Source organism: Arachis hypogaea, chromosome 18 (assembly GCF_003086295.3).
Source record: "Arachis hypogaea cultivar Tifrunner chromosome 18, arahy.Tifrunner.gnm2.J5K5, whole genome shotgun sequence".
In the NCBI taxonomy this organism is placed as follows: Eukaryota; Viridiplantae; Streptophyta; class Magnoliopsida; order Fabales; family Fabaceae; genus Arachis; species Arachis hypogaea.
This window is the reverse complement of record NC_092053.1, coordinates 118,002,274-118,029,508: the sequence shown is the minus strand read 5'-3', so window position 1 is coordinate 118,029,508 and position 27,235 is coordinate 118,002,274. Positions and strand designations below refer to the sequence as shown.

The 27,235-nt window shown below is 34.0% G+C and overlaps 1 protein-coding gene and 1 long non-coding RNA gene across 5 annotated transcripts; both read left to right on the top strand.

The window, feature by feature from the left end:
- Positions 1 to 7,456: 7,456 nt before the first annotated feature.
- On the top strand, positions 7,457 to 8,412 carry LOC140181640 (uncharacterized). Its single transcript, XR_011876626.1, has 2 exons — positions 7,457 to 7,723; positions 7,865 to 8,412. It is a non-coding gene; the product is annotated as an uncharacterized lncRNA (long non-coding RNA).
- A 4,821-nt stretch (positions 8,413 to 13,233) lies between these two features.
- LOC112771855 (uncharacterized) lies at positions 13,234 to 18,310 on the top strand. Of its 4 annotated transcripts, none has more exons than XM_072223991.1 (9): positions 13,234 to 13,493; positions 13,596 to 13,808; positions 13,998 to 14,189; positions 14,278 to 14,480; positions 14,576 to 14,651; positions 15,284 to 15,404; positions 16,118 to 16,204; positions 16,761 to 16,866; positions 17,953 to 18,310. In XM_072223991.1, the coding sequence occupies exons 1-8, from the start codon at positions 13,389 to 13,391 to the stop codon at positions 16,835 to 16,837; spliced, it is 1,074 nt and encodes a 357-aa protein (XP_072080092.1). In that variant the 5' UTR covers positions 13,234 to 13,388; the 3' UTR covers positions 16,838 to 16,866; positions 17,953 to 18,310. The 4 variants fall into 4 exon arrangements, with proteins under 4 accessions (XP_072080092.1, XP_072080090.1, XP_072080091.1 ...); XM_072223989.1 differs by having other exon boundaries at positions 17,901 to 18,310; XM_072223990.1 differs by having other exon boundaries at positions 17,898 to 18,310.
- Positions 18,311 to 27,235: the final 8,925 nt, after the last annotated feature.

The following is a 27,235-nucleotide window of genomic DNA, read 5'->3' as shown; positions in this document are numbered from 1 at the left end:
TCCGTCATCAAATAGGTCGGAACATGGAAATCTATGTGGACGATATGGTCGCCAAGACCACTCAGGAAAGTCGCATTGCGACGACCTCAAGGAGATATTTGAACAGATCCGAGCATACAACATGAGGCTCAATCCAGATAAATGTGCCTTTGGAGTTCAAGGAGGCAAGTTCCTTGGGTTCATGTTGACCTCAAGAAGAATTGAAGCAAACCCCGAAAAATGTGAGGCGATACTTAACATGGCAAGCCCAAGAACAATAAAAGAAGTACAGCAACTGGCAGGAAAAGTAGCAGCACTATTTCGGTTCCTGCCAGCAGCATCAAGCCGATCATACCATTTCTTCCAAACAATATCAAAAAACAAAAAATTCCAGTGGATAGAAGAATGCGAGAAAGCGTTCGCTGAACTCAAGACCATTCTGTCATCACCACCCGTGCTACATAAACCAGAAGTCGGTAAACCTTTATATTTATATTTATCTGTCTCTAACTGTTCTATAAGCTCGGCTGTAGTCATTGAGACAGGAAAAATATAACAACCAGTATACTTCATCAGCAGAGTCATGCAATCAACGGAGCAAAGATATCCGAGGATAGAATAGCTAGTCTTAGCACTAGTAATAACGGCAAGAAGACTCAGGCACTACTTCCAAAGCCACACGATAATAATCAGGACCAACCAACCATTAAGACAAATACTGACAAAACCAGAATTGGCTGGGAGTCTGACCAAATGGTCTATCAAGCTCTCTGAATTCGACATCAAATATCAACCAAAGACGGCCTTGAAAGCACAGATCCTCGCAGACTTCATTTCAAAATTGACCCCGGACGAGCTCAATAAACATTGGGAACTACATGTTGATGGGGCGTCCAGCCGAGGAGGAAGCGGAGCAGGGATAATCCTGAAAGAAGGAGACAAAGTGTAGCCGAGCAATCCCTCCTATTCCACTTTTCGGCAAGCAACAATCAGGCCGAATATGAGGCCCTCATAGCGGGACTCAAGCTAGCCCTAAATCTCCAAGCAAAAAGCCTGACAGCACACTGTGATTCTCTCTTAGTGGTACAACAAATTCGAGGAGAATTTCAGGTAAAAGATCCCTTGCTAGAATGGTACTGGCTCATAGCAAAAGATCTCATTTCAAAATTTAGCTCATTTATTATTCTGCATGTACATAGAGAAAAGAACGTTAGAGCAGATATATTATCCAAACTTGCCGCCACTAGGGCGGATACACAAACATCGGCATTATCACAACTAACACTTAAAAAACCAAGCATTGAACTATTATCTATAACAAGCATTAACCACCTCCGAGACTGGAGAACACCTTTCCTTGAATACATCAATGCAGGTATCATTCCCATAGACGAGCTCAACCCACAGCATTTCAGACGAAAAGCAAGCCTCTACACAAATATAGCTGGAGAGCTATACAAGCGCGGTTTCTCACAACCATTGCTAAAATGCCTAAACAAAGACGAGGCACAAGAAGTGATGGACGAAGTCCATGAGGGAGTTTGTGGGAACCACATCGGAGGTCGGGCCCTCGCCGCAAAGATCGCCCGAACAGGGTATTATTGGCCGACCATGAAAAGGGATTGCATAACAAAAGTCAAGACATGTGATAAATGTCAAAAGCATGCAGCCATCTCTACAAAACCGGTTGAAGCATTACACAGCATGGAGGTAAGCTGGCCCTTCCACAGATGGGAACTCGACATTCTCGGGCCATTCCCAATAGCTCCGGGACAGGTAAAATTTCTTTTAGTATCAATAGACTATTTCTCAAAATGGATAGAAGCACAACCACTAGCAAAAATAACTGCCGAAAAGGTACGATCTTTCATATGGAAAAATATCATATGTCGATTTGGAATACCAAAAGAGATAATATCGGACAATAGTAGACAATTTACCGATAATAAGCTCGGCTCATTTCTAAAAAATTTTAACATACAACATTTTAGCTCGGTCGAACACCCGCAAACCAATGGGCAGGCCGAAGCTGCTAACCGAGTTATATTGCAGGCAATAAAGAAAAAGCTCGACAATGCAAAAGGGGAATGGGTAGAACTAATACCAGAAGTATTATGGAGTTACAACACCACAATACAAACAACAACGGGCGAAACACCCTTCAAGCTGGTCTATGGGTCAGAAGCTTTAATCCCGGTGGAGGTCGGAATCCCCATGCTAAGAGCTGACCTATATGACGAACAACACAATATAGATGCAAGAAATGCCGAGCTTGATCTCGCAGAAGAGGACCGAGAAAGCGCCGCCATTAAACAAAGAGCCCTGAAACAGCTGGCAGAAAGAAGGCACAATAAAAAAGTGGTGCCAAGGACATTCGAGGAGGGCGACTTAGTCCTCAGACGAACAGAAGAAGCCAGACGACCTCCTTCACATGGAAAACTCGCCGCAAACTGGGAATGACCATTCCGAGTATCCAGAGTACTCGGAATGGGGGCCTACCAGCTACAAACATTATAAGGAAATCCAATTTCAGGAAACTGGAATATTTCTTCCCTAAAGTTGTATAGATCATGAATTTTACATTTCGCAAATGAAGGTACTCTTTTTCTCCCTTAGAGGTTTTTTCCCAAAAAGAAGGGTTTTACTTAAGGATGGTTTTAACGAGGCCGGACGCCCAAATCAAACAAGATCGTTTACTATTGTACCTATCTCATAAAAATCAATTATACATTTACCTATCTCATTTCAACAAGTCAATTATTCACTTATCCAGCTCATCCTACTCAAAAACAAAAATTTTTAACTATACACAAGTCTAACGCAAAAGCAATACTATAGATTTGACCCCGGTCAGACATAAACAAGTTACGAGTTCAAAACACAAAACATCCAACATTACAATAAAGCTAACCACAACCCGGCCAGCACAAAATAAAAGAAGTCTGTATCATAACAAAAATAAACATGTCTAAAACAAAGATAGAAACATCAAGACGGAGGCGCATTCTCACCATGCTCCTCCACAGTTCCATCCACCACCAACTTACCACCAATCACAATCTTAGTGACATCAAGTTGATCACAATCGAAACCAGGAGCTAACAATGCAATCTGACTAACAGCACGATCAAAACCCGAAGAGAACATCTCCATTCCCTCTTCTTCCAACTCATGAACTCGCGAAGTCAGTTTCCCTTTAGAAATATCACTCTCCTTAATCTCAGACTGAAGTAACCGAACCTGATCCCTTAAACGGACTACCTCCTCCACAGATTCCTTCATCTTAGCTGTGGCAGTAACAAGAGCATCATCCTTTACTTTGGACGAGCTCTCCAGTTCAGCAACCCTAACTTTGTACAACTTCTCTAAGTCAGCAATCTTATCCACAGCCACTTGCTGCTCGGCACCAATAAGCTCGGCTGTACGACCAGCACACATCAAACGGGCTGCGACAATCTACAACATGAACAGCAAAATAAGAAACGATATAACATAAACAACGAAAGAGGAAAAAGCAGAAACGAGAGGTAACTTGAACAAACTTTCCAAGTCCCTCCATGCCAACCCGACGTGTCATAAGCATGTCGCCTGGATACTGGGACACCTTATCAGACAACTCAGCAAAAGGAAACTGGTTGCTCCATAATGAATGGGAGCTGGTCCCCGGAATGAAACTGTGAAGTTTTCTCTGACGATCAAAAACAGGTTTAACGCCACCCACAACCTCCTGATCAGCCTCAGAGATGACCTCTAGCGAATTGTCAGTCTCACCCATTTTCCTCTTATATGATGACTCTGGCTGAGCAATAGACTGAGCAGCCTGCCCCACATCCTCCTTCGGAACCCCAGAACCTCAAACGTTCTTCTTTTTTTCTTTTTCAAAAACGATTGGAACCGATTAGGATCAAGATGAGGGACCCGTCCACCTGCCAACACACCAAGCATATTAGGAAACCCAACAATATGAAGTACAATCAATAAACGACAGAACTTTACCTATATAAGCTTTTAAGACATCACTATCACCAGAATTATACAAATGCAAAAGCTCAGGGATAGACAAACACACCCCATCAGCAAAACACTCAACCAAATAATCTAAAAAATAATCTTCTTCCTCACTCCGCTCAGTAGCCTCAAGGATTTGAGTTGGTTCAGAACACCAATAAAGGGGGAACCTTTCAATAAGTTCATCATCCAGGTAAAAAGGATACTCAGTTTCCACGGAACGAACCTTAACAAAAAGGGATTTGAAATTCTTAAAAGAAGACTTGTAAAGTAGGAAAAGAGAACGACCAGGGAAACTGCTAAGACAAACCCATAAACCCTTACGAACCCCTTTCGACTGAAACAAAGAGAAAAATAAAGATAAAGAACACGGGAAGGATAGGAACCCCATCAGATACTGAAAGGCACGAAGAAATGCCCAGGAATTTGGATGTAACTGAGAAGGCGCATAGCTAAGCTGGATCAACACGTCACACTCAAAGGTAGAAAAAGGAAAGTGAATGCGCAACTCGGTTAGACACGGCGTGTACATATAAAAGTACTGCCAGTCACCTCTCCTCTCACAGACCCTATCTTCACCAGAACAAGGAAGGAGATCAATCGACAAACCAGAGCCACTCCTCACAAAGTTTAACCCATCTAAATCCCGCAATGAGTCAACACTAGTGTAGGATGAAGAACGGGTCCTGACATCGTCATGCACCCAATGATATGGATCATCCTCCCTAACCTCGACGACTTTCAACTTCTCTTTCTCTTTTTTCCTCGCCATTACAGAAAGAAGAAAAAGAAGGGGATAAACTAGAAAAGAGAACTAACCTTTGGAAGTCATGGTAAGTCAAATAGGAAGAAAGAATTTCGAAGAAAGTAGAATGTCAAAAAATACAGTAAAAATTATGACAACCCACTAACTTAGTAGGCAAACAAAGAAACACAACCGCTCCAAATCTTGAAAACCCAAACGCCAAAAAAGGGGGTAATTAATGAAAGCACGATTCACCACACTTTCTTGAAAACAAAAACTTCCCACCAATACTGTCACGCACGCTTCTATTTTCTGGCTCAAGGAAAAGCCCAAAATATAAAATACCCAGGCCGAGAACAACCAAACAAAAATAACCTTGCCCGTCAACCAACGTATACGGACAAGCTTGAGGGCTATGACGTGTACCCCTCAAATATCGGCGATCACCTTCTCGCCTAACCGACCAAATATCTCGGCCCTGAGAGCAGACCCCAAGCATAACTTGGTCAAAGTCACATGCAAGTCAAACCTTATCTTCGGCCCGTTACTAACAAACGGATCCCACCAAGAATATCGGAGCAAACCTAAGAGCGTAGACCCTCCACTCATCTATAAAACGGAACCAAGCAAACTCACAAAGGCTCAGGTCACAATACACTCTCACTTTTACTTGTTCATCTCAATTCGAATACTTTTTTAACTTGAGCGTCGGAGTTCTTTTTGCAGGTGCTCCCACCGCCGTGTTTCGCAAGAGCCGAGGTTAACTCCGAGCACACCCTTGAGGTGACTTATAGCTCTCCCCCAAAGCAGATAGCCTCACTGGAAGATACATACCTCGGCCAAAGCTGAACAGAACAAAAGGAATAAAAAATATATTTCCTTCTATATAATAGATATATATTATATTTTATTTTATGCTACGACTGAATTTCTATTTCTATATTAGAATATTTTATATTTTTAATTTAATATGACGTACCTAAGACCAAAAAAAAAAAATATTTTAATCATTTTGTTTATGTTTTAGAAGTCAACTATTTATCTACGTTGGTGTTTTAGTAGTTGATTATTGATTGATTGGTCTTGATGTCTTACAAGCTGCTTATTGATTCGTCTTCTAGTGATATATCAATGCATAGTGATTTGTGTTGGTGTTTTAGAAGTTGATTTGTGATGGTGTTTCATATGTGAATTTAGTGATTTCTCAATGCATAGCAACATGATAGTGGATGTTGTAAGAACTTTGGTTTTAAGATATAGTAAGATTTGAGAGAGCAGTAAGGAGCGAGGAAGCATATGGGATTTCTTAACATATGTTACTAATAGGCAAGGCTTCAGTAAGAGGAATTAAGAGGAGTCTGATGAAAATTACATTAATACAACATCGCACTCGTAGATTTGAGCACGTGACTGGACAAATGGTACTCCCGATGATGTATTTGGTTAGAGGAGTTGTGGTTACTTATTGGTAAAGAACCATCGACTAACAGTTTCTAATGAATCAGAAACCATTTCATTGCGTCTAGCTTTAATGGCTATGGTGGTTGGTCTTTAAGTTAATCTTGTTATCTAATGTCTTAAGCATTGGATGTTTTTCTATTTCCTGAATGTGTTGCATTCATTATATTTAATAAGGCTTCAGTGGCATTATATTTTCTGGAATGCTTTGCAAATTGCAACTTACCATAATATTCCTCTGCAATTTGATGTCATTATTTCTTTGTTTTAAAAGATTTTACCCTGTTACGTGCAAGTTTTCATTTACTTGTGCCATGCTTTTATGTCAACAAGGAAATCAAAGTACGATAATTTTTAAAATATGCATAAATCATATTTTCTTCAAATGCTTAATGTTTAATGCTCTGAGTATGGATTATCTTGTCGGATTACAAGGGAAACTGAAGCTTGTTTGCAGATTCAAACATGGCTTGGCATAAATACAGATTGAAAAGTTTCTCTAAACCTGTCATGTCGCGTGTACAAATAAATATATATCATTAGTGTAGATAATTATGTCTTGTCTTCTTCAAATCTCTATATAACCTCAACAAACCCCATCTGAATAGTCTATTGGATACCCACATCTCAACTTGATGGTTGCTGATTTGTTAGCTAACTTCTACGTTCTAGTATGCTTTTGATTGCACATAGAGAGAAAGTTGGTATGCATCCATTGTCGAAAAGGGAGTAGCATCCTGCATTAGACAGGGCAGCCCAATAGGTTGGCGAAAAAGAAGACCATGAAAAACTATAAATGAAATCATTAAAAAAGAATTAAACTTTAAACAGATTTTCTGCAGACATGGCCTATAGTAGGGCACAATCTCATTGTTTGATTAATGTAGCTTGGGTATAAAACAATGTTTTTTTTTGTATATATGTGCATGTAAGTGCAATCATACTAGTATTAATGCATCGGATTTCATTAAAACTCCGCATTTAAGCGTGTGGTGAGGGTAGTGCTAGGCTGGATGACTTCCCTGAAAAGTCCTCGTGTTGCACCTCTTTGAAGGAGAGCCTTGGAACATCGATTGAGTTGTTTCCGTATGACCTCAAGGTCACGGATTCATACTGTGAAATCAGCCACGGATATAATTATCAGATTAAGTTGTGTACATTATACCCTTTAGGTGCGGCCCTTCCCCAGACCTTGCATTAATGCGGGATGTTTGTGCACCAGGCTCCCTTTTATATGTATGTACATGTAAATGTAACTTATAGCAAAATTCCATGCTTCTTAGGTAGAGTATGCTTGAGAGAATATATTCAAAGCATTTGTTGATCCAAATTTACTATTTTCATTTTTTCCCCCTTTATTTTATTTTATTTTTATTTTTTGATAGTAGATGTGATTGGGACTGTATAGCTTTTCAAATGTGAAGGCTCATTTGTTTTGTCTTGCAGGTTGCTTGTAGAGACTATCCTCATGCTCGGCATGCTTGTGCTAAATTCCCTTCTTCTTCCACACCCCATGAAACACATTGTGACCAGGTAAATAAGCGAGAGATTATAGCCTCAATCTATTATCTAACTTTTGCACTCATGTCTCATTTTATCTTGAATGTTTCTAATTGTTACCATTCGATATCATCCTTCTATCTATTATGCTGATTTCTGTTTGACACTATGCAGTGTCACTGCTGATTTCCTCCAACCAAGTCCAACCACCCAATGTAAACAAATCCGACACCCATGTAACCCCTATTGGAAATGTTGAACCACCAACCGAATGTTCCAGTTTACCTGATTCGCTTGTTGATGTCGAAAACTAGCTTTTCTATAAAGACTCGGTTCCAAGGTTAAGTGACAATGGTTCCTTGCCATCTGAACTGATCAATATTCCATCTCCTGAATGGTGGTGAGAATGTTCAAAATTTGAGTAGTTATGAATAATGCTAAGGTGGCTATTGATTTTTCTGTCACATGACTTGCTTAGCTATGAGTACTATATAGTATATGTCACATTTTGAGGCTCATAAAATCTTTTGTTAAGAGATAACCTTGCTAGGTGTTCAACAATCCCCAAAAGTTGGTGATAAATTAGATTGTATAGTTAGTGCATAGCCTAATCAATTAGATATGCTTTTATTATAGTTGGATGTATTGAAGACTCAAAGAAAGTCTGAACCTTTTTGCTGCTTTTATGAATAGTTCAAGACCTTCTAAAGTTAATGGATGAAGTGAACATGATAAATGAGCTTTAGTTGCATTTCGTTAGTTCTTACACGTTATGCCAATCAATGGGTTGCTGGTGTTGAGTCAAGGATTCAGATTGAATATATTATTGCATTGAGAAATTTCAGGGGCTAGTAATTTTTTTTATCAACATTAGTCAATGCTTTATGCCAATACTATAGTTTTATATTATTAGAATTCAAGGTTTAGGATTTAAACTCTAGTGAATACAATATTTTTTGGATATTAGGTATAAAAATATTGGTTGGCTGAGTGTCTATCTAAAATGATAAATTTTGTTAGTTATTTAGTATTGTCCTTAAGTTGGATACTTAGTCTTTAACAAATTTTAATCATCAAATTAGTTTTTAAATTTTTATTTTTTTAGATAAAATTAGTTCTACATCAAATTTTTTGTTTTCTATGAAGGGACTGATTTGAAAATTTTAAAAATTATAATTTTTTTTTAAATATCAAAAACTTATTTACTTAATTTTTTTAATTAAAATTTAACTTAAGAATTGATTTGTCTAATAAAATAAAAGATTAATTTAGTAATTAAAACTTGTTAAGAATTAAATTATTTGATTAAAATTTTTTTAGGTACTATTTTGGATATTACTCCAAAAATTGTAATTAATTCACTAATTGAAAACTATTCAAATTTCTTTACCTCATCCATGGTATAATATCTTCTCCAGATATGCTAGACATTCAAACTTTATTGCTATTCAAGTCCAACCAAGCACAACACCAAACAAAACTACTCTTATTAAAAGAGCGTGTACACGGGCTTGAAATTCTCCAAACAAACGTTATTCTTCGCGCTCTAATATGAGAAACCGTTCTTCTTCTTCTTCTTCACGCATGTAGGTTCTTCCTCCTCCTTCTTCTTTGATGATGCGTCTTTTTCTTCTTCTTTTCCTTTTTCGTTATCTTTCTCTTTCGATATCATCATTACCAACAACACCATCATTTTGTTAATATCTTTATTGATTTTGATTTTCTCTAGTTCCATCATTAAATAATTTCGTTTCATTTGGATCCAGAAATAAATTTGATGTATTTTTGTTGATAATTGAGTCTTTTTGATTGGTTGTTCAAATCTGAACTAATTTCGGTTCATTTGTATGTTAATTGAGATCCACTTGATGCTGTTGATAAGTATTGACAAATTTTTTTATTCCTTAAGTAATTTTGGTTCATTTCTTAGTTTAATTGATGTTCATTTAGATCTAGAAATGGATTCAATGTGTTTTTGTTAATGATTTAGTCTTTTTGACTGTTTGTTCAAATCTGAACTAATTTCGATTCATCTGTGTGTTAAATGAGGTTCACTTGATGTTACTGATAAGTATTGATAAAATTTTTTATTCCTTAAGTAATTTCGGTTTATTTCTTAGTTTAGAGGTTCATTTGGGTGTAGAAATAAATTTGATGTACTTTTGTTGATGATTGAGTCGTTTTTTAGCAAAGAAGAATGAAATTATTCATTATCACTTTATTCAATTGCATTATATTTTATTCCATTCCATTCAATTCAAAATTGTTGAAGATGATGATAACGAAAGAGAAAGATAATGAAAAAGAAAAAGAAGAAGATGCACAATCAGGGGAAGAGCCTCATTCTGTAAATTCAAAAACTCCAGCATTCTATCCAAATTCTATCCATTATCACTTTATTCAATTGCATTCAAAATCGTTGAAGAATGAACCGAAAATATTATCAAAACGAAACTATTGTATAATACTAAATGAACCAAAAATTTGTCCATTATATAAATTCAAATTCAAAAACACTTGCGTCTCAAATGAATCGAAAATATTATCAAAACAAAACCATTATATAATACAAAATGAACCGAAAATGGTATTTATAAATAACTAGATTTAGCGATTGCATTCCATTCAATTGAATTCAAAATTGAATAATCTAAATCTTGTCCACTTGATTCGATTCAGAAGAATAATCCAAATCGCTCTTATTTAACTGATTTGAACTTGAATGATTTATTGTTTTGATACGCTATTGAAATCTGAAAATGAAGAAGAAATCTAAAATCTGAAAATGAAGAAGAAAACGAAAAATAAAAATGCAATGCAGATCGAAATCTAAAAACGAAGAACATAAATGCAATGCAAATTAAAATCTGAAAACGAAGTTTTATGTTGAAGAAAACAAGAAGAAATCTGATAAAATTGTGAAAGAATAAAAAAAGAAAAGAATGCGAAATTTTTATTGATTATTGATTGATTGAATTGTACTGAAGTGTATTGTAAACTATGAAGGTAAAACTAAATATATATAGAGCATTGTCCTATGAAAGATAAAAGCAAATAAAGATAAGATAAGAACAATTAAAGATAAGATAAAGATAAGATAATAAAGACTAAAATTAAAATTGAATTTTTGTATTCTGTTGGGCTGAATTTGTGGGCCACGATACTTCTTTATTGTTGTCATGGGCTAAAGTAGAAGAGTAGTTTAATACGCCCCCGCAAGCTGGTGGATGGAAGATGTCAATAATCCACAGCTTGGATAAGTTCCAATGAAAATGTTGAGAAAAGCGCGTCTGACGTGGTGACGCGGAGGAAGATGCATGCGGCAGAGCTTGAGCTGCCTACTGCAAAAATATAAAAGGAGATGCTGTGCTTGAGCAGCGATCTTCAAAAACTGCGTGCGGCGGAGCTTGAGCTGCCGACGGCAAAAATATAAAAGGAGATGCTGTGCTTGAGCAGCGATCTTTAAACAATTGCGTGCGGCGGAGCTTGAGCTGCCGACGGCAAAAATACATAAAAGGAGATGCTGTGCTTGAGGGAGAGAGAGCAAGCAGCGATCTTCATAAAAAAAAGAATGAAAAAATAAAAAAATAAAAAAATAAGCGTGTAAAACGCAACAAGATTGATCTTTAGAGGGCGCGTATGGCGCAATAAGAGTGGTCTTCAAATGGCGCGTAGAGCGCAATAAGAGTGCAGATGGAACTGCTAGAACAGATGTAGATTGAACTGCTGAAATAGAATACTGACAAAACTCCTGTAAGAAGAAGTTGCAGATGAAATGCTAGAAGAAGGCGCAGACGGAATTGCTGGTAAAGAACCGGGATAATCAAAACTGTGGTAGAATTTTCACTTGGATGCATGTAACTAAATCTATGATTATTTACTGTGGGAGGAAGTTGAAAAAGAAGCATGGTGATTTCTCACTGAAGAGATGATAACTTATATATCCTCCTCAAGGAGGATACCATGACTCTGATACCATGAGAAAATTGTGAAAGAATAAGAAAAGAAAAGAATGCGAAATTTTTATTGATTATTGATTGATTGAATTGTACTAAAGTGTATTGTAAACTATGAAGGTAAAACTAAATATATATAGAGCATTGTCCTATGAAAGATAAAAGCAAATAAAGATAAGATAAGAACAATTAAAGATAAGATAAAGATAAGATAATAAAGACTAAAATTAAAATTGAATTTTTGTATTTTGTTGGGCTGAATTTGTGGGCTACGATACTTCTTTATTGTTGTCATGGGTTAAAGTAGAAGAGTAGTTTAATAAAATCGAAGAAGAAAATCAGAAAAATTAAAGCAGAGAAAAACGACGAGAAGCTCTATATTGAAAAAGAAAAATGAAAAGAAGCTTTACGTTGAGAAAGAGAAGCTCTACATTGAGAAAGAAACTTTACGTTAAAAGGTGACAGGTGCGTGAAATAAAAACAATTTGGTTGACTTAATTAGGAAAATTACATGAATAGAGAAGAACTATTAATTTATAAATTTAATGAGAATAGGTTAAAAGGGAATGGTAAAGATTATGCAGAATTTAAAGGTTAAATAACAACTAATCAAATCCAAAATGAGTTAGCTTAGTGGAAATAGATTAAAGGTTGGTTTTGATCGGTTTATTTGAGTGAAAAAATATTTTTTATTAAAAATAAAATATTTTTATTAAGTTTTAAGCATGTTTGGTTATTTTTTTGAAAAAAGTACTTTTATTATTATTTTTAAACTAATAATATTTTGTTTTAAAAAAAAAAGATGTTTTTAATTTTTTTTAAAAGTCTATCCAAATAAAAAATAGTTGTTATATATTAAAAAAAAATCTTTTTTAAACAATAAAAAAAATAAATATTTTTTTCAAAAATCAAACTAAATTCACCCTAAGCCTTGAATGAGTTTTACTAGCAAGGTTGAGTTTTTGAATCTTAAAAAGCTGTCTTAGAAAGGGATAATATCTTTACCATTTTAAATAATAACTAATCAGTTTTTAGAAGTTAAACAATGGAACATGACGATCATGTGAAATCCACATTTTGAGTTATACTATAGGTTCACCAAAACTATGGCAACGAGCTGATTTGGCTGGAAAATGTGAAAATTTTAGAACATAATTAGTTTTATAAATAAATGCTCATCTTATGAAAATAATATGAATTTTCACAACTTTAAATGGATTATGTTAAGAAACTCACACTTGAATTGAAACATTACAAACTATATGAGTAAAATTTTCGTTAATTCAAACGTTATTTTCTATGTCCTTCTACTCTAGTTTATTCAAATAACGAATCTAATTTCTTTTTTCGGTAATGTTAAAAAAAAATTTATTTTTTTTAATATTTATTAATTCTAATAATATTTAATAAATAATAATTAAAAAATTCTGTTTTGCTATTTTTTTTTCATATTTTTTTCTTTTTGGTCTTTCAATATAGGATTAGTTTTTACTAAGAGATGTAATGTAACATTGAAACTTTAACTTCATATCAGTGAAAAAGGAAAAAAATTGCATCTTATTTTGTTTTATTTTTCTATCAAATAGTACACAAGAACTATACTACAATAATTTTGACTTCGCCTACATAGTGTCCCAACTAGTTTCTGGTATGTTCTAAACAGAAACTAAACAAACAAAAGCTGCGTCCGTTGGCAAAGCAAAAAAAAAAAAAGAAAAAAAAAAGACGAAAGAAAGCAGGAAATGGCGCTATGGATGGAAAATGGTTCAGAGCCACTCACCGAAGCCGAGAAGGCAGACCTTGAAGCCATTGCTGCCATCAAAGAATCTGCAGCCATTGAACTCAAGGTAGGTACCACTACTTCTCATTAACCATTTCAATTTGTTTCTTTTTTAAATTTAATTTCATTTGAGCCTTCAATTTGTGTGTTATTATCATTCTTGAATTAGGAAAAGGGTAACGAGTATGTGAAGAAGGGTAAGAAGCATTACTCCGAAGCAATTGATTGCTACACAAGGGCAATTAATCAGAAAGCATTGAATGATTCTGAGAGCTCTGTTCTTTTTGCGAACAGAGCGCATGTCAATTTGCTTCTTGGGAACCACCGGCGTGCCCTCTCTGATGCTCAACAAGCACTCAACTTGTCCCCCTCCAACATAAAGGTGCTCAATTTATGTTTCAAATATATATATGCACTCTCAGTTTTATACCTATATCCAAATACGGAATGCTACATTAGCAAAAATAACTATTCTTAAATTGAGCAGTTACACTTTGCCTTATGAAGTTTGTTATTGTGAATTTGTGATTCCCTTGATTTGATGTCTCAAGCAATGAAAAATCATGATTAGGCCATTTATAGAGCTGTCAAAGCATCTCTATCACTGAATTTATTGGCTGAAGCACAAGACTATTGCCGAAAGGGTCTTAAGTTGGACCCCAATAATGAGGAACTTAAGAGGCTTGACCAACAGATTCGTATGAAGATATCTGAGAAGGAGAAGCTTGACGCTGAAGTCTCTAAAGCCATATTGGAGGCAGAAGTATGGACTGCCAGTTGTTTCTTACTTATTTTATCTGTGTTTTGTTGTATGGAACCTCATGCCCTTGCTTCGACCAAAAACTATGCAGGAACTTGTGTCTGCAATAGAAAATAGAGGATTGAAGATTGGAAAGGCAATGTATCGAGAACTCACCGGGTTAAAGAAACCGGTGTTAAACAAAAATAATATCCTTCATTGGCCTGTCCTTCTTCTGTATGCAGAGGTTATGTCCAGTGATTTCATTGAGGATTTCTGTGAGACTGACATGCTTTCAGTTCACCTTGATATCATATCCTTTTCTCTTTCTTTTTTTAATGATTTTAAAATATCTACATAAATGTGTTATTTTTATGTGGGAATGTATTACACCCTTAGCTTCCAAACATGTTTTCAGCAGACCAACCACTCCCATGGGATGTTGAAAACAATTACAAACGTGATTTTGTTGAATTATACTATGAGGTAAGCTCTCTTTTTTAATTTTTTTTTTCTCGTTTGAGTTTGATTTCTTATTTCTGTTTGCAGATATTGATGCGTAAAGTATACCAGTTGTTTTGTTTGCCAATCAAATCGGATGGGATAGTAAGAATATAAATAAGGATAATTGAAGATTTCGTACAACATATCTGTCTATTCATCTAGGACCTTACAGTGTTAGAACTGATATTGAAGATGTAAAAAACTCTGCTATAGAATTGGGAGTTCTTGATATAGTTAAGTCCCCAGTCTCTCCCAAACTATTCCAATTGACTAGACACCCTTCTCTCCATCCTATTCCCTCTATCTATAGTCTATACTTACAACAAACTAATCGATTGTAACTAACTACCCAATGGTAACCTAACATAGAGAGCAGCTAACACCACCATTCACCACATATGCATCGAGTTGCCATTTTCTTTTTCTTGAAACATTTTACTTTTACTAAGTTTTAGTCTGTTTTTTTTTTTTTTTAAAGGGCATCCCAGTTTGTTAGTATCCCAGGTTAACACAAGGTACGGGGGAGGGCTTGCTAAGTAAATATTTAGTATCAGATGATTGACCGTTTATATGTTAAGAGCATCTTGTTCACCTCTTAGCCCATGTTTTATCAGGCTGGCTCTGGAGTTCGTCTATCAAAGGAGAAACTTCTTCATTGTTTATTAGAGGGAACTGCAGCTTCTCATGTTGGTGATGAAGAGAAAGATGCAGTTGAGGATTTTAAACACACTGCAGGTATGGTATGGTACTTTTGAAGTACTAGTGATACAAGTAGTGGAATCAACAGTGCTCTTAGCTTATAGGCAACCAAGTATGACAATAACCACAAACTGTAGACATAGGAAGTCCCTGTTAACATATTTCTGTTTGGCCACCATGTATGTTTACATATATCGATTTGTGAGATATTTTTTGTCTTTATACTGAATATACTACCTATGTTCATCAATTGCTTGTTTCCCTTAATGTAACATCATGTAGATTTAACCATGCGTTTGCTCTCTATATGTGGTTTCAAGTTGAAGCAAATCAATCCCTTGTCAACACAGTTTTATTAACATAGAATAGGGAATAGGGACATTACGTTGTTAGGATTCACAAGTTTAAAAATGATCTTAAAAAGTAGCTCTGGATAAGATACAGCTATTTTTGGTATAGAGCCGCTGTAGCAACATGAGCCATAGAGTCAAACATAGCTGTGGATGGTATACTTGGGAACTTTCACTCACGATTTATAACTGATCAAAGTGTATTGAACCTTAGATGTAGGAAGAATAAGGCTTAGTGGTCAATTGAGCTGGTTGATGATCTCAGTGGTCTCAGCATTCCCAAGATGCTGGCTTAGTTTAACTAGATACCTTATTGTTCAATTCTCACAAGAATTTTATTTATCTATCCTCCCTTTTATGTGAATAATTGTTATATGATGTGATATCTTTTGTCATCAGGTTCCCCAAAATGGATCAAAGTAAATGAGAAGAAAACGCTCCAAGATATCCTCAAAGAGCCTAATTTCGTAATCCCCGAAATCCCAGGTGACATATGGTTTTAGAAAATGTCATTGCTTTTTCATCGTTGATTTTGGAGTAAACTACTATTTTGATTCCTAAAAGATTCAGTTTTTGACAAAATAGCTCTGAAACAAAAAAAAATCATATCTTGTCTCTTCAAAGATGATCTCAGTTTGACAAAATGCACCATTGTTCATAAGTGACAATCGTTTCATGCATTGATCTAATTTTTTGTGATAACATTTATCTTTATAAAGTGCATACAAAAAGCCAATGATTCTAAACCTCGTTGTTCATTTTTTTCCTTCTAGATCTAGCTATTGTAAAATCACCAAATGTGGAGGATGAAAATTTCTTATTTTTCTAAGACTTACAAAGAATTGGGTCAAAAATTTAATTTCTAAAGCCTTTTTAGAGTATGTCTCCTCATATTTGGTGCATTCTAGGTAATTTTTAGGAGGCCAAGACGACATTTTTTTTTCAGGGTCCATTTTGTTGAAAACTTAATCTTTTGGTGCCAAAATGGTGGTTTATTCTTGATTCTGATTAGAAATTCAATCTGAGTGTGATGTACTTGCAGTCTTCTATGTTGTTTCCAAGCAATCCAGCTTTTATAGCAAGTTCAAATCTGGAAAATGGGCTCCTCCAAGCATATGAAAGCACAGCAATAAAGGAAGGGCTTCAAGGTAGCTAATATACCTTTAGATGTTATTATAGTCACTAGATATACCTTGAGTTTCGTTAAGGTTAGCAAATAGCAATGAGCGATTTGCAATTTTTTAATAATAAACTTATTTGGTATCCTTTATTATTGGCTTATTGCGAATATTGCATACCCTTAACATAATAATTTTTATAAGGATGCATAACAATAAATTTATGTAATGCGTATAAATTTTATCTAAACTAATCACAAAATTTTAAAAAAAGTGTATAAAAACTGAGACTATTAAATAAATATTCTAACTTGTTCATAATAATAATAATAATAATAATAATAATAATAATAATAAGTATAAAATATATTTTTTGTCTTTAATATTTTCGAAATTTTTTAAAAGAAAAAGTCTAGAAGGTCAACTATAGTATTAATTTCATACATATTCAATCTCTTGTCATTTTCTTCATTTAAAGTAACTAACTTTTAAATTTATAAAACCCCTCTCATCCTCGGCAATCATTATCTTACTTCACCATATCATATCATATCTTTTTTTTTTTTTTTAATTTACCTTAATTATCTTTGGTTTCCAAAACTTCTTTATCCTATATATAATTCATAAGAGCTTACATGCACAATACCAGATTCAAAGGCTAAATTAGTTAGTGCCTACAAACAAATTGATATAATTTTCGACAACAAAATATTTTGGTAGTGAATTACAAAAAAATACTATATAAGTTTCCTTCCCTAATATGCCTAAGATTTTTGGTTTTATCCGAAGGGCCTTTTGGTCAATGATGATACTATTACCCTTTATGATCCTCATTATGGGGGTTATATCTCTATGCACGGGAGGCGGATCTAACCATGGTGATTCTTATCTTTATTTTGAATTGATTATTGGTTGTTTTGGTTATTTTTTTATATTTCTGAATTTGAGGGATAATTCAGACGAAAATAATGCTATTGATGAGAACACAAGAAATATGGTATTGATTCCTTTGTTTGATGATTATGGAAATCGTTTTATGATGCTTCAACTACCTATTGAAGAAGACACACAAGAACTAACGGAATTACCTTTTAACGACATTTGGCGCACTTTGAGGCCGTTGCCGCCAGTTAAGAGCTACATCGAGAAGAAAGATAAGGAGGAGGACACCAACCGATCGGCCGGTCAGAAAGTTAATTATTGTTCTGTTTGTATAGAAGAGTTCAAGAACGGAGAGTTGATTCAACCTTTTGGAGTTTGTGTTCATGAGTTCCATTCAACTTGTATAAACTCTTGGTTGCAACGTGGAAAAACTAATTGTCCAATTTGTCGTGCTGATTTAGAATTTTAGATACATTTGTTCATTGATCAAAAGTAGTTTAATTGTTAGTAGTAGTACTAGTTAGTTCTAGCGCTTGGTGACAATCAAACTCGATATTTTGTGAAATATTAGTTTATTTACATTCTTTATCCATTGAATTTCTCTAATCAAATACCCAATGTTATGAAATATTAGTTTATTATATTTTTTATCAATTATATTTGGGACTTTTTTAAAATAAATAAAGAATTATATTTGTCGTTGAACGGTGGTAGTGACTGCAATAGTAAAGGCGGGGTTGCGGGTTGACATGCGAATGGGCAGCGTGAAAGATACACACGGAGTGATCGGACGTTGGTGGAGATGTTTGGGCGGCGTCAGCTGGCGGATGGGGCGTCGGCTGGAGGCTGGGTCGGCTGGAGGCTGGAGGCTGGGTGGCGTTAGATCGGAGAGAGAAGTGAAGCGGGATTTGGGGTGCCTCTGCAGACCAAAAATAGCAAATGGAAGGAGATTAAATTTAAATTGGGTGTAATTGCTGATCGTTATTTTTAAATTTAACTTCTTTCTTCCATTTGCCATTTGCCATATTATTTTATTCATATGGTTAATTAAATATTCTATTTAAGATCGAATTCGATTTTTAAATTAAAAAAATTATAATTTAGAATTTTAAAATTATTCAAGATATATACAAAACCTCTTTAATACGTCTGATATAATATTTTAGATAGTATTGTATTACTTTATTTTTTTTCATTCAATTTTATTTAAATAATTTAAAATTTTAAAATAATAAAATTTTTCATTTAAAATTTAGATGAATATAATTTAAATTAACGATTAAATTTAATCAAATAAAAATATACTCGTACATATAATTAATTATGAATATTACCTAATTAATTTGTTAAAATTTTTTAAATATAAATATAAATATTAGATGACTATTTGATAACTAAAAGAATCATATATTTAATAAAAACAAGCTATATAATTATTCCTTGTTATATAGTAGTCCTAACTATATCATTGGCAAAGCCTATACTCGGGGCGAGTTTTTGGGAGGGGCGGGGCGGGGTCGGGTTTAGGTAATACCCGCCCCTACCCGCCCCGTTATATATATAATATATATAATTTTAATATATAATATGTATAATATATGTAAAATAATTAGTAAATGATTAATAATATTGTATCATATTTAAATTTTTATTTTAATTTATATTATGTATGTGATGATGGTTATATAAATTTTGAAATTTAATTTTATTTATTAAATTTTAATAATTATAAGGACGGTTAGGGGTGAGGCGGGTACTCGCAGGGCAGGTTAGGGTTCAATGTTTTACTATCCGTGGGTAGAAGCGGCCAGCGGGGCGGGTTTTATGCGGGTTGTTGTACGGCGGAGCGGGGTCGGGTAGAGCAAAAACCCGCTCCTATCCGTCCTGTTGCCACCCTTATACCCACCGTCACTCACCTCACCATTAACCCCCAAAGCCCCAAGCTATCAGCAAAGAAAGAAAACAGAAAAAGGAAATAGAATTAGGGGAAAAGAGAGAAGATAGAGTTGCGATGTGAATGAAAAAGAGAGGGGGAAGAGGGAGCTGACCACACCACCAGCGCAGGAGAGAACCGAGGGGAGAATGCGTCCGAGAGAGAGAGAGAGTCGCCAGGAGCTGTTGCGTCGCCATCACCGTCGAAGGACCAGCTGAGGGAGAGCAACGTCGAAGGACCAGCTCAGGGAGAGCGGTGCCGAAGAGAGAGGAAGATGCGAGCAAGGGCAGAGAGAGATGGGGACCGCGTCAGCTCGCCGCCAACCCGCTGCTGGTACCTTAGAGATTCTGAGCTTTTGGTACCTTAAGGATTCGGTTCCGGTAATTGCATGTCAAAATTGGGGTTGCTGCCACTCTTTCTGGTTTTGCTTGAATCGCGTCGCCGCATCTTTGGATGCCAGGAACGGCGTCATAGCCGCTGGGACCACCGCTTGAGCTGCTGCTTTTTGGTTCAGTGTTTCTTCTTAGTTGCGGTAAGAGTTTTCGTTTCTGAAACCCCTTTAGTCACTGTTCTATTATTTTAGCTGAGGTTTTGCAGCGTTATTTGTTACATGATTGAGTTTTGGTTATTATATATTATGATTAGAGTTGTTGTGGTTGCTGTGAGAGTGGTTTGGAGTTGAGGTTGCGGCTGCCACCGTTATGGGCCGAGAGAAAACGAGTTTCTGATGTGTTCTTGAGTTTTCGAGTTTCGACTATTCGAGGTAGGGGCGCTTTTCTTAAACTTGTTTTACTTTTCAGAGTTGTTATAAATCGATATTAATGCGTAAAATACATTTTTGTGATTTCGTAATTCTTATGAATTGAATTGAGTTGCTTTGGATGAATGAGATTATTAGTTCGATTGATTGATTGATCGATTGAGAAAGTTGAATATTCTGATTAGTTGACTGATGTTGTTAAAGTGGTTTTCCTTGAGTTATTGGAAGAGATTTAATATTGATATTTAGTTTAATTTTGGAAACGATTTAATTTTAGAAAAGATTTAATATTGAAATTCGATTTGATATTGAATCCGATTTGATATCGGAATTTGATTTTAAAACAAATTTGGAAAGGACTTGATATTTGAAAGCGGTTTGTTTATTGAGAATGATTTGCTATTTTGGAAATGATTTGGAAAGGGTTTGAGGAATGGTTTGGTTTGAAACTGTTTGAGAAGACCGAGAATTCTTAATTATTGATTGATGTTGTTGATTAAAGTTGGTTTAAATTGCGATTTATAGGATTGGTTGATTGAATTCTGGATTTTGTAATTTCCTTGGTTTGAGTGTTGTTGTTGTGATAATGGTAATTGGAAGTGATTTGAATGATTAACAGGCGTTTGGTTGGGACCCGAAAAGGGTGGCAGAATCCGAGTTTTAGAGGAGATGCTGTCGAAATTTTATAAAATTGGAAGTTTCATTTGAAGTAATTATTTAAAAAGATTTATTTTTAAACATTATATGTTTTAAAATTGATTTATTTATCAAAGAAAGAATTATGTTTTGAATTGGGGTTGTTGATGAACGGAATGGAAAGAAGGATGATGATGATTGACTTTGAGATATGTTTTTTGAATGAATTTGGAGATGAGATATGGATTGACGAATAATGATGATATTGAGAATGACTTAGATATTGATGAATGTTGAATGAATTATTCATATGGTTTATGAATTTGAATTATCTGAGACACGAGTTTCCCTGGGTATACGCAGTGGCTTGCCACCAGTTGCTCCAGGTTGAGACTCGATACTCTGTTGATCCTACGACGTAAGGGTGACCGGGCGCTTATAAATTCGCGAGAATGGTACCCCATTGAGTGATTTGATATATATGAGAAAAAGTTATGCATAGACTCATGGGGATGCGTGTCGGGGGACAGTCCAATGGTTTAGCAAACCGGACTTGTCGGGTTGGCTGTATAACCGACAGATGAGCTCATTAGCCATAGGATAGGAATACATCATATGCATTTATATACTTTGCTTGGGTTTGAATTTGTTTTGGTTTGCCTAATTGTTAAACTGTTCTTAACTGCTATCTGAACTATTTGCTGTAACTGCTACTTAAACCTGTGCTTTCCTTGTCTATTTTGCCTGTATTTGTCCTGGTGTGCTACTTTTGAGAATGAGCTTTGGTGCTGAATTGATGATTGTGTTGATTGATTACGTGGTTGGTTTCTGATTAAGATTTTCTTATAAGAAAAGAAAGGTTTTTGATTTCTTAAATTAAATATTGTTTCTTTGAAATGGTTTTGAATGATTAGCTATTGGTTTTTAAAAGATTCATAAGGCTATGATAATCACTAAGCTTGAAAACAGTTTTCTTATTAAATATCTTCTTATGACAATTCTGAAACTCCGTGGTGAGACCGTGTGGTTAGGTTCTCACCCCCTACAACTTTACCTTTCAAGGAATTGGATGAAGGAGTATTCTGAAGAGTTATACCGCGTTTTGGTTTATATGATATCACTACAACAATTCCTTAAGATAGCGACGGTTATTTTGCGGCAGTTGTGTGAAACCGCTGCGAAACGACAACCTGCGGCGCATATAGCGGCGGTTAGGGGTTGGGGCTGCAATCAGGCCGACATTTAGCGACGGTTTTTCTCGAACCGCCGCTATATTTCAATCAGGTTTGCATTTCGCGGTGTCTTTTCGAAAACCGCCGCTATATGTACCCTGGGTGAGTTATTGTTTTACATTTTGCGGCGGTTTTATTTAAACCGCCGCAAAATGCGTATTATCACATATTGCAATGTTTTCTTTAGTAATAACCATCTGGGTATAATCTAGTTAAGTAAACACTACTATCTTAAGCTACATATGTTTAAATCATTGTTATATCAATTTATATATGGTCCAAAAGTATATAAAGAGTACAATGAAAAGTACATTTAATAATATCCATAATAAATATAATAAATAAAAATAATAATAATAATTATAAATATTTTTTATAAATTATTAAAAATCAAACATTTTCTAAAAATAATAATTATAAATATTTTCTATAAATTATTAAAAATAATAATTAAAAATATTTTCTACAAATCATTAAAAATTCAAAATTTTATAATTTTACCAAAATTATCATTTTAAATTTTTTATTTTAATGATTTGTTGAGCATTTATTAAAATAAAAAATTTAAAATTTTTATTAATAACAATCTTAACCTGTATTCTTAGATATAAGAATTCATAATAACAAAATTCAAAATTAATTAATATTTTACCAAAATTAAATACTAAATAGAATAAAAATATTTTTATATAAAACCAATTAATGATCTACATATTATCATAGTTAATAAATTCAATAATGCTAACTGACTAACAAATATAATATTTTTGGCAAATATTTCACTAATTTTAAATATTAAAGACTAAATTCTAAATCTTAATAAATATTTTTAGAAAATATTAGATTTTTAATAATTTATAAAAAATATTTATAATTATTATTTTTGTTATTTGTTATTGAATGTATTCTTTATTGAATTTATTATGGATATAATTAAATGTACTCTTTATATACGCTTGGATCATATATAAATAGATGTAAATTAATTTGATCTACTATAGTCTAAAACTGATTCGAAATAGACCAATTTGAATTACTAGGGACGTCCTAGCATGCATAATTTGAGTCACCCTAATTTGAACTCCCCTAAGATTACATGCAAGCATAATTCGAATTGGACAAATTTGAATTTCAAGCATCACTACTAATTCGAATAGGACTAATTCGTGTTGGTTTGTCTCATTCAAATGGGACTGATTCGAATTATATAAGAATGTACTTTTGACTGATTCGAATTACATAAGAATGTACTTTTGGGATATCCTGGTAATGTTTTTCAATTTGGTAGAATTGTGTAATTTGGTCGTCCATTTGGTTTAATTGTGCATTTTGCCCAATATATAAGGTGCCTTTTATAACTATGATCAGATATAAAGTATATAACAAAAAATTGTGTTGCAATCAAATGTGTTCGTATGATATACATAATTATTAGCGCTATATATCGAAGAGTCACTTGGCTTGGTGGCAGCATGACATTGTTAAAGCTTTTCCTTCTTCCAGGTTCAAGGTTCGAGCCCTACCTTCTTCATTTGTGGAAGGCTTTACATAGTTGATCCACACGTTGTGGGTCTATTGGTGGAAGCGCGGGTTTAATTGGACCACCGGATAGTCCGGTGCGGGTTTAATTGGACCACCGGACGGTCCGGTCCGATTCCAATAACTATGAACGAAATCCATTCACATTTTGCGGCGATTATTCCAGCGGTTGACTAAAACCGCCGCTATCCGTTTTGCCGCGCCCTATCTTCCAGCGTTTCATGAAACCGCCACTAAACGGCTCCAGGAACCGCCACTAAATGGCGTTTTTGTTGTAGTGTATTGTATTAATTAGATAATTTTTCTTCCCTCGTCTTTGTTATTACAATTTTATAAGAGGGATATGAGTTGTATGTTTTATATGTATATTACATTATAAGCTATTATGTAAGAAGTCTTGTATATGAATCTATGCCTGTTTTTTTTTTTTTTAAGGTAAAGTATTTACTTCCGGTTTTCAAAAAAATTAGCGATACGGTGTCAAGTCATAAGCTCTTATTTTAATATTAAGTATATAAAGTAGTCGTTATACTTCTTGCTATCAGAGTGGCGCAGCCGGAAGCGTGACATTCTGGTAGTAAGGGTGTTACATTTACAGTTTTCAGTTTAATCGCTCGACTATCAAATCTCATCAATTCTCATCAATAATCCTCATTTACAACAGCCCCAAAATCATCAAAACAACCACAGTTGGGCTGTTTCTCATAGTTGAACCAACAAATCACAAGCAACAATAATAATTTAACAAAATTTTAACATAAACTTAATCAAACTCAACCAATAATCAATCAAACCAACAATCACTTATCACATTAATATTTAATTGGTACAAAATTATCAAACCCTACCTTCATACAAAATCACAATAATCGAAGTTCTAGAAAAAGTTCCTGAACGAGAAATTAAAGACGAAAACGTCAAAATCGGCTACTCCACCTCCGGAGCTCACTCGGCCAAATCTTGCCTGGAGGATCAACGACGTCACCGTTAATTTCTCCCGAATAAAAGTGACATCAACGTAAAGAGGAAGAAGATACGAATACTTTAATCGGTTTAATCAACGTAAAAAATTACAGATCTCAAAAAATCGAACAGATCTCAAGAAATCGAACGCCAAAGATTTTCGGTTCCATGACTTCTTGTTCTCTCTCACTCATGGCTCTTTGTTTCCTTTTTTTCCCCTTAGTTTGTCGAATGAGAAAAAGGAAATGTAGTGATGATGATGTGGTGTCATAAGGGGCGGAGTGTCATGTTAACAGAGTGCTGAGTCAGCGCTTGAAATCATAAATATCTTAAATGGATAATTATAAAAACTGAATATATTAAAACACAAGTAATAATATATATGAGTTACTAATATAAATGATATAAGTAACATAAGGATAAAGATATATGATGAAGCATTAGCAAAATTAAGTTTATCGAAAAGTGTCGATATTTACTCATACCAGCAGATTTTGAACTTAATAATATATTATTAAACTAATCTTTTTTTAATTAAAGTGAATAAAAATAAAATATCAATAATAATAATAATAATAATAATAATAATAATAATTTTATCTTTTTTTCGAAATACCTCATTATAATAAAAATTATATAAAAAAATTTTAATTAATTTGAACTCAAATTAAAGTATTCATAAAATCAATCTAATTATTTTTAATAAATTACTTTCTAAGAATCAAGTGCACATATTAATTAAACAAATCATTTTAGGGATATTCTTTTAATTTCAATTAAAAATGAAGGAGATTCTCCATTCAAGGGGAGTAGACTACTAAAAAATTTTATACCTCTTTTCTGCGATAATTGAGGAAAGGAGTTCATCAACAATAAAAAATTGTTAGATTTTTCTTTAGTGATAACTTGAGTAAAGAGTAAAATTTTTTAGATTATTTGATTCTCCATTTTATAGAATTGGAACGCAGAAATTCATTATTCTTTATTTTGGACTTAATTATTTAAGCCGGATGAAAGGAAACTTTCACGTCCGATTTTGTGCGCATATTAATTAAACAAATCGTTACTTATTTATAATAAAAATTACTTAAATTAAATAATATAATTTTTTTATTTTTCAATTATTAAAATTACATAAGAAGCTTGATTGATTTAAAATTAACTTATTTTTTAATTTATTTAATTACTTTTAATAAAACCGTTCCTAAAAATAAAGAGCTTAAATTAGTAAAATAAATTATATCTTATTTATAATTGAATTTCTAAATATATGAGATGTTACGGTCATCACTTGTATTAGGCAATCAACAAGCTTATATCCTTCAATGCCATCAACAATGACTGCCAAAAATTAACAAAAAATATGACAACAATCAAATATCATTACCAAAATTCAACGTTTCTATACCATAAATCAAAGATTTTTCGAAAGAAATTGTTCAAAAATGACATTAAGATCAACGGCAAATTGGAAAAACAAAAACTTCTACTCAAAATCAACTAAAAAAATAAAAAAAATTGAAAAATAAAAATGAAACTGGAAATGAGTATCATGTTTATAAACAAGGTGAACCATGATAGGAAGTACGAGTAATATGATCCCTTCATATTCACATGTAATGCTCGTCAGATTTAATTGGAGAGTTGTAATTATGCAAACCAAGGGGCATGGTTGAATCTCCTGATGATGACGAGGTGCAAGATGAACTATTCCAAAATCAAGACTTAAAACCCTGTCAAAAATGTGTCTGAAACTAAAATTCTCCAACTGGTACATGATGATGAGAATGAGTTTGATGAGATGACAATGATGAGAATGAAGATGATGATGATGATAAATCTACATTTCAATCGTCTAATCCATCCAAATAAAAGTAATGTGTTTAATAATTTTTGTGTATAAAATAATGAGGGATCACGTGAAAATGTGTTGCCTCATTATTTTGTTATTATATCAACAACTGTTGGAGCATCTAACTAGAAATCACAGTCAGTTAATCACAATTAGAAAATGTAACATTTACATACTAGAAAAATTAAAACCTAATTAGAGAAACAAACAGAAACATGTAGCAACCAGTGGTGGTTAGAAAACTTCTTTTCTTTTTTTTTTTACGATTACTAAACCACCTCCAAAACATGTGTCATCAAGTTATTTTGCAACGTTTTAGAGAACAATTGGTATAACCACCATAGAATATCTTGTGGTCATTTCATGGTTGCCAAAAGCGTCGCACAAATTACTCTTTTACAACGGTCTTAACCTGTTGCTATTCGCTTTTTGTGATAGTTACAAAACGCCTTCAAAAGGTGCAATTGCTAGGGTTTTACTTTTAGCTAGCATTGTCATTGTCATTTTTGTTGGATTTTATTCACCATTTAAATTACACGTTAAAATTTGCTAAGAGAAACATATCATATATGTATACAACTATACAAGGCATAAGAAAGTGT

Coding starts and splice junctions, on each gene's coding strand:
- LOC112771855 (XM_072223991.1), top strand. CDS start 13,389: ATGGCGCTATGGATGGAAAATGGTTCAGAGCCACTCACCGAAGCCGAG. Junction 14,190..14,277: donor AAGCCATATTGGAGGCAGAA/GTATGGACTGCC, acceptor AAAACTATGCAG/GAACTTGTGTCTGCAATAGA. Junction 16,205..16,760: donor CGTAATCCCCGAAATCCCAG/GTGACATATGGT, acceptor ATGTACTTGCAG/TCTTCTATGTTGTTTCCAAG.